Source organism: Myotis davidii, unplaced genomic scaffold (genome assembly GCF_000327345.1).
Source record: "Myotis davidii unplaced genomic scaffold, ASM32734v1 scaffold17, whole genome shotgun sequence".
In the NCBI taxonomy this organism is placed as follows: Eukaryota; Metazoa; Chordata; class Mammalia; order Chiroptera; family Vespertilionidae; genus Myotis; species Myotis davidii.
The window spans coordinates 121,190-129,090 of record NW_006288624.1 but is presented as its reverse complement, the minus strand read 5'-3'; the positions used below and the strand labels follow the sequence as shown (position 1 = coordinate 129,090).

The 7,901-nt window shown below is 37.7% G+C and overlaps 1 protein-coding gene across 8 annotated transcripts in view; it reads left to right on the top strand.

Annotated features, from left to right (window-relative positions):
• The window catches only part of PSEN1 (presenilin 1), a 72,901-nt gene that overhangs the window by 49,364 nt on the left and 15,636 nt on the right, over positions 1-7,901 (top strand). For all 8 annotated transcript variants that reach the window (XM_015562009.1, XM_015562007.1, XM_015562008.1 and 5 more), the window contains 2 exons: positions 2,268-2,488; positions 5,899-5,997. In XM_015562009.1, the coding sequence (XP_015417495.1) occupies positions 2,268-2,488; positions 5,899-5,997 (320 nt within the window). The remainder of the gene's footprint in view (positions 1-2,267; positions 2,489-5,898; positions 5,998-7,901) is intronic.

Here is a 7,901-nt window from a genome sequence, read left to right as displayed (position 1 = left end):
TTTATATCATGTTTTTGTTGTTTTTATATCATGCCTCTGTTGTTATATCCTTTTGTTACTGTTTATTAATTTATATATTATATTCATATACATTTTACTAATTTCTGTTCATCTCTCACACTTCTGTTATAGAGAAAGGGCAAATAGCAATGTTAAAATACCTCTGCTAATTTTCCCTTTAATGTGCACGAACTTCGTGCACCGGGCTACTAGTTAAAAATAAAAGAATGCACATGAAATTATAATAGTGCTTTCCTTTGGAGAGGGGAACTATGGGAGGAAAACTTTTCATAGTATATATGTGAATTTTTATATGTTATGCATGTATTACCTAGCCAAAGATTAATAATAATTTATGTGGGGTGGGTATTTAGTGCTAGGATATCTAAAATACTTAATACAAATAGCTGCATTGTCCACAAATTTCAACCGTTTTTTTTTTGTTTTTTTAATTTTCAAAATCTCAAAACCATTTGTCTGGATAGTTCTGGAACCCAAAGTTTGTGCTTCAGTTAAATGGGTGCTTTCTTTCTCATTTACCCAGGCTATCTTTTTTACATGTAATTTCTTTATTTTTAGACTAGAGACCTGATGCACGAAATTCGTGCAAGAGTAGGCCTTTCTTCTCCCAGCTGCCAGCACCGGCTTCCCTCTGGCACCCGGGGCCTGGGCTTCCCTCACAGCCCTGGCTTCGTCTGAAAGGATATCCAGTCTAATTAGCATATTACGCTTTTATTATTATAGATGGTGGAGTCCCTCCCCCTCCCCTCCCAATTAAAATAGTATTTTTCTTCATTATAGAAATGGCCCTGGCTGGGTTGCTCAGTTGGTTAGAGTGTCATCCCAGTACGCCAAGGTTTTGGGTTTGATGCTCAGTCAGGGCACATACAAGAGCCAACCAATGAATGGAACAACAAATCAATGTTCCTCTCTCTTTCTATCTCTCTATCTCTCTCACACTCTCTGAAATCATTTTAAAAAAAAAAAACGACTAAACATTCATTGTAAAAAAAATATTTCACAAAATTATAAAGAGAAAAGTAATAGAAAAATTACCAGATTTCCATCATCTATAGATAGTCCTGCATCCTTTCAGGAGTTATATATATCAATATATTGCTCTTCCTACTCACACACAGTTTCAGAAATGAGATTTTTTTTTTTAGGCAGCGGGGTGTGTGTGTGTGTGTGTGTGTGTGTGTATGTCTTTTAGTGGATTTATAAATTTCATCTTATGAAGATACTAGAGGTCCGGTGCATGAATGCCTGCACGGGTGGGATCTGGGCAGATTGGGCTGGGGCGGCCAGGGGGAAGGGACGCGGGCGGTTGGCTGGCCCTGCCTCCTGAGTCCCACCTCCTGGTCAAACTCCCAGTTGAACTCCTGGTTGAGGGGGCAATTTGCATATTAGCCTTTTTAAAAATATATATTTTTATTGATTTTTAGAGAGAGAGGAAGGGAGAGGGAGAGAGAGATAGAAACATTGATGAGAAAGTCATTGATTGGCTACCTTCTGCACAGCCCCCACTGGGCATCAAGCCCGAAACCTGGGCATGTGCCCTGAGGTAGCCGGGAATCAAACCGGCTACCTCTTGGTTCCTGTGTCGATGCTCAACTGCTGAGCCACACCAGCCAGGCAGCATATTAGCCTTTTATTATATAGGATCATACATCCTAGCTAGAAAATTAATTGTTCATGTTTTATTTTTGTCTATTTTAGGTATTTTATTTATCTATTTTAATGCATTTTATTTAAACAGATAGCATATGTTCTACCATAACATATCTACCATAGATTTTGGGGGAAAACATGTTTTTTAAAAAATGAAGTGCTGGTTTTTTCATGAAATTTCTACGCTCTCTAATCCTGCCCAGAATTAAAGCCAGCATTACAGGTGACTACATGAATCATTCCTCCCATCCCTTTGTTATAATTTCACATATTTTAAGCGAGAGTTTCCCAAATTATAGAATTAGTTATTTTAGGTGGTATATGGCCTTGTTTAGTTTTTGTACTTATTTTTATAGGTATGGTCTATGCTTCTGGTTTCCCATTTATATGAATGATACAGTTTTCTATTAAAATAACTTGAGGAGAAAAGTGAATTAATTTAAAGAAAAATGTTAACATAATAGCACAGTTGATACAAGATATGCTAAAAATATGAAGGTGCGATATGAATATCTAATGATTGGGAACCATAGTTCTAAACAGTGTTTTGATGAAAATTATTATACATAAATCTTTTTATATCTCATTTTTTTCAGGGAAGTGTTTAAAACCTATAATGTTGCCGTAGACTACATTACTATTGCCCTCCTGATCTGGAATTTTGGTGTGGTGGGAATGATTGCCATTCATTGGAAAGGTCCACTGCGACTCCAGCAGGCGTATCTCATCATGATCAGTGCCCTCATGGCCCTGGTATTTATCAAGTACCTCCCAGAATGGACTGCGTGGCTCATCTTGGCTGTGATTTCAGTATATGGTAAAACCCGGGATTGACTTTTTTTTTTATCACAGAGATACCTGACCTGGTGTATTTTCCTTCCTCTTCCAGTTATCTTAACTTATGAAAATGATAATGATTATATCCCACAGCCCTTCAGTAAATAATTAATTAGCTATGGCATCTTTTTCATATAAAGATTTCAATTTTTTGAGGTTAACATCTTTAAAAATATTTTATTACTGCCTCCAGTTTAACTCAGTGATACAGACTTCTGGTCAGGAGACTTAGATTCATATCCTATCTGTGCCACTGACAGCCTTTGTGACCTTAGGAATGTGACTCAGCCTATTTGAGCCTCAGTTGCTTCATTTGGAAAATGGGAACAATGCTTCCCAGAATTTGTAAGGGTTCAGAATATATGTTGAAAAGCACTAACAGAGTGCTTAACACGTAAAATGCTCATTCTAGTTTTTAAAAATATACACTTTTATTGATTTCAGAGAGGAAAGGAGAGGGAGAGAGATAGAAACATTAATGATGAGAGAGAATCACTGATCGGCTGCCTCCTGCAATGGGGGATCGAGACCTAACCTGGGCATGTGCACTGATTGGGAATCAAATCGTGACCTCCTGGTTCATAGGTCAAGCTCAAGCCCTGAGCCACACTGGCTGGGCTCACTTAATTTTTTAAATAAAAATTAGGTTATCTGCTTTTTATAAGGCACTTGGGTAGAATTATTCTTTTAAAAATAAAACTTATTTGGGCAGTATGAGATTCATATTCATAAACAACCAGTGTTACATGGGTCCTGAACAGTCAGAATGTGCCCTAGCCACGAATATCCAAGGCAGCTGTACAAGTGTATACTCTGTGGCTATTGCCCTGCATGAAAGCCACAAAAAGAGATCCATTTTTAGAGGTCAGTATGTGGTTTCTACATTATAAGTAGGTAGTGCTTTTTCATTCCTATACAGTTGCTTATTAAAAATGTCAAGGGACCTATATTAGGAAACCTCATAATCCCAAATTGAGTGTCGAAGAAAAAGTGTATGGAAATAGAATTGGATTGGTTCCGTTCTCATATAAAACTATGCCTGATTTTAGGTTATCTTGCCTAAGCCACCATCCGACTGTCCCACTCGCCTGGTAGCTATGACACGCAATGACCACCAGGGGGCAGACGCTCCAACCAGTAGCTGTGATGCGCACTGACCACCAGGGGGGCAGATGCTCAATGCAGGAGCTGTGGTGACTTGGCAGCTGCGGTTCTAGGGTGATGCACCCGGAAACAGAGAGGAGGGAGCCCAATTCCATTGTGTGTCACCTGAGAACCTACCTCCAGCAATCCGTGACCCCTCGGGGGCGGTCGGAGAGCCAGTTTCAGCCCGATCCCCACAGGCCAGTCCAAGGGACCCCACCGGTGCACGAATCCATAACCAGGCCTCTAGGAAAAATAGAATAGTACTTGATGATTTGCAAAGTACTCATCAGTTATTCTATAGCTATGATTAAGAATGTCAGTGATGGCCGAAACCGGTTTGGCTCAGTGGATAGAGCCTCGGCCTGCGGACCGAGGGGTCCCAGGTTCGATTCCGGTCAAGGGCATGTACCTGGGTTGCGGGCACATCCCCAATAGGAGATGTGCTGGAGGCAGCTGATCGATGTCTCTCTCTCATCGAAGTTTCTAACTCTCTATCTCTCTCCCTTCCTCTCTGTAAAAAATCAATAAAATATATTTTTAAAAAAAAAAAAAAGAATGTCAGTGATGTACTTCATCCAGTCAGTAACTAATAAATACTTTGTAGTCAAAGATTTTACTAATATGTTCTATTCAGTGCCATTGTCAACAACCACATTTTGCTAAGAAACCTGAAGTTTATATAGGTGAAGTATTTGCCCAAGCTTACCCTGAATGATATAGAATTGGAATCCCAAGTTCAGTATCTTTTTCTACTACATTACACTGTTTTTCCCATCAACCCTTTATTTCCTTCAAATATGATACAAATAATTACCTCTACAGAGCTTTGAGTTCCTTTAAAATGCAAAACTTTTGTGTCTAATATTTAGAGCAGTGATTTTTAACCTTTTTCATCTCATGACACACATAATAATACTAAAACTCTGAGGCACACCAAAAAATATTTAGGAACACAACAAATTTCTCTTCTTATCCAAAACAAATTGAAGTGGAAGCAGTGAAAGTAGCAGTTTGTGTGTGTGTGTGTGTGTGTATTATATTATTTTTAGTAGTAGTAGTAGTAGTAGTAGTAGTAGTAGTAGTTTATAAGACATGACCATTTGCAGGCATGAGATGTTTTACTTAAATGCATCAGAATGATTGGAATGTCACCATAATCTATCAAAGTTTTCCTTTAAAATTTAGCTCTACCTGTTTTATATTTTTAAATGTTTGAAATTATTTTTCATATTCTGAATTTTCATGATAGAAAATGTAAGAACAATTGCGATTATTGGAAAGAGATGGTGGTAGAATCAAGACTAATTTAGACCCCCCAAAAAGAATAATTTAGGCATATTGCTTCCTCTCTCAGTTGCTATTTTTGTGAAAACAGGTATACTCTAAGACCTAAATATTTATGAAGTGCTTTTGACAGGAAAACTAAAGAAATGCTAAACTCTCTCATAGAAAAGTTTATTATTTTATTTTGTTTAAATTTACTGTCCTTTTATTTCAAGTACCCATAAGTAGTACATATACTATTTTTGAAAAGGAGAGAAGATTAATCTCTTGTCTGCTCTTCATATTTTGAAAAGTTCAAGCAAAGACCCTCTACTAAATTCCTCTTAGAATAAAGCTCCTATTTGTGGCTCATAGGTATGGTTTGTTTGCAAATGGCTTTTCCCTGTTTTCTGCTTATTGGACATTGACAATTGCTCTAGAATAGTTCTGTCTTGCAATTATCTCTGCCTCTTTTCTTCAAACTGGGAAGAGTTATTCCTAGAACCCAATAATGATATATTGTAAACTAACCAAATAGCGTCAGAACCAAAATAAAATTTGCACAGATCTGTAGGGTTTTGTTTAGGTTGCCTCCCATACCCGTTTACCTGCTATTTATTTCATATTCATTCAACATCTTTAAAAAAAATAGTTTATTGATTTTAGAGAGAGAGGAAGGGCGAGGGAGCAAGAAACATCAATGTGATAGCCTAACATTGATCGGCTGCCTCCTGCATGTTCCCTGCTGGGGATTGAGGCAGTGACCCCAGAGTGTGTCCTGACTGGGAATTGAACCAGCAACCTTTCAGTGCACGGGAAGACACCCACCCAACTGAGCCACACTAGCCAGGGCCATTTCACATCTTTTTGTTCAAAAAAAAATTAAGTATTCTCCATTGGCTAATTCCTCTCTAACACACCTACTTACAAGTTTAGCCAATACATTTTTTTCAGATGTTTTTTCTATTTTTCTCTTTCTAGATTTAGTGGCTGTTTTGTGTCCAAAAGGCCCACTTCGTATGCTGGTTGAAACAGCTCAGGAAAGAAATGAAACTCTCTTTCCGGCTCTCATTTACTCCTGTAAGTATTTTGGAATGGTATTAAATTAGGAAGCTGCTTAAAGTTTATAGGAACTGAAACATGTGACTAGGTCATTGTGGTGCTTTGTCTCATCTTAAATGCAAGCATTTTAATGGAACTCCTGCAGATCTCTGTTTCCTTGCAAATTATTACCTTTCACTTGACATGGTAGAGAGAGAAGAAATAATTAGTTTTTTTAAAAAATAGGTTTTTATTGATATTAGAGAGAAAGAGAGAGAGAAACATAGATCGGCTGCCTCCTGCATTCACCCCAACCAGGGAATAAACATGCAATCTGGGCATGTGCCCGGACTGGGAATTGAACTAGAGAACTTTTGGTGCATGGGACAACGCTCAACCAACTGAGCCACACTGGCCAGGGCAAGATAGAAGTAATATTTAGAAATTGGGGAGCCAGTATTCTCACTTAAAATCTTACTGGTCAAGTGTTATTGATTACTTGTTATAGACATATATTGCAGAGTTTATGAAAGAATTGCACTGTTCCTTCAGAATGTGCTTGCCTTTTTTTGTTTTAGAATCATCCTCTTCCTAATAATTCAGTAAATATTTATTGGGCATTGACAGTCTTTTCCCATAGAGCACTGTGGGGACAAAAAGATGATTAAGATATTTTTGCCTTCCCTCAGAGCTCATTTGCTTACAATTTAGAGGTCAGATAAGAAAGTATACAAATAAGCATCATAAGGAAGAATGTGATCAGAATGAGAAGAGGCATCAAGTGGAGAGAATTCAAAGGGCGGAAGTCTGGCTGGGTTCGCAGAGAAGGCTTCCTGGAAGAGACAGCATTTGGATTGAATCTGTTAAGGATATGGTAGGATTGCAGCAAGCACAGAGGGAAATCAGTTCCATAAGTGGGCTTGTCACAAAGAATGACTTGGAGGTAATAAGTGTGGGGCTTCTTTATCAAATTTTAAGTGTTTAATTTGACTAGAACATGGAGTACAAAATGGGGAGAATACTAGGGAGAGTTTTGAGAAGCAGATTACAGCAAGATCAACGGTAGATTTGAGTGACTGGTTTAGCTCTCTGTGCTTTTCATGATCACTGGAGAACCATAAAAGGTTCTTGAGCAGAAGAATAAAGAAACAAGAATAAAGAAAAATATGTGTTAAAAACCAGATGTGACCCACAAGCCTGAAATGTTTACTGTTTGGCCCTTTATAGGAAAAGGCGGTAGACCCCTGATTTCTGTAGTACTATTAAATGTTTGTAGCAATATTTTCTCATTTGCATAAAGAAAGAAAATCAAACACCTGCTGCCTGTGTTGCCAAGAAGACTACAGAAATCCAAAAGCCTGGTACATGATGGTTGTCTTCTGTTTCTCTTACTTGGTTTTGGATTAGTTGAACAGTGCATTGCCTGCCTGGCTTTTGTTGACTTTGATCAGTTAGTTGTGTTATTGGATAGTATAACTTATTTAACCTCAGAATAACAAAGTCATGAATAAATATGCCTATTATAGAATTTTCAGCCTCTTTTTTGTGTATTTTTTTCATAAGTTACTCAAGAAACCTAAGAGTATTAGGAACAGGCATATAATGATAAAAATTATGATAAAAAGCCAGAGACACACAGACACCAAATATCTTGTTTAAAATTGCTTACTATGACCAGGTGGGGCATTTGGTTCCTGGTATAGCCCTGTATGGTACATGTTTATATGAATTTTCATATTACTGTTGTTGTATTTTCAGGTTAACTTCCCAAAAGTGGTATTCCTGGGTCGAAGGGTTAATGTATATGTAGTTTTGCTAGATGTTACCAAATTCCCCTCCATTAGGGTCTATGCCATTTTTTTTATTGTTTTATTGCTTAAAATATTACAAAGGGTATTACATATGTCTCCTTTTTTCCCCCGCCCTTGACAATCCCCTGGTTG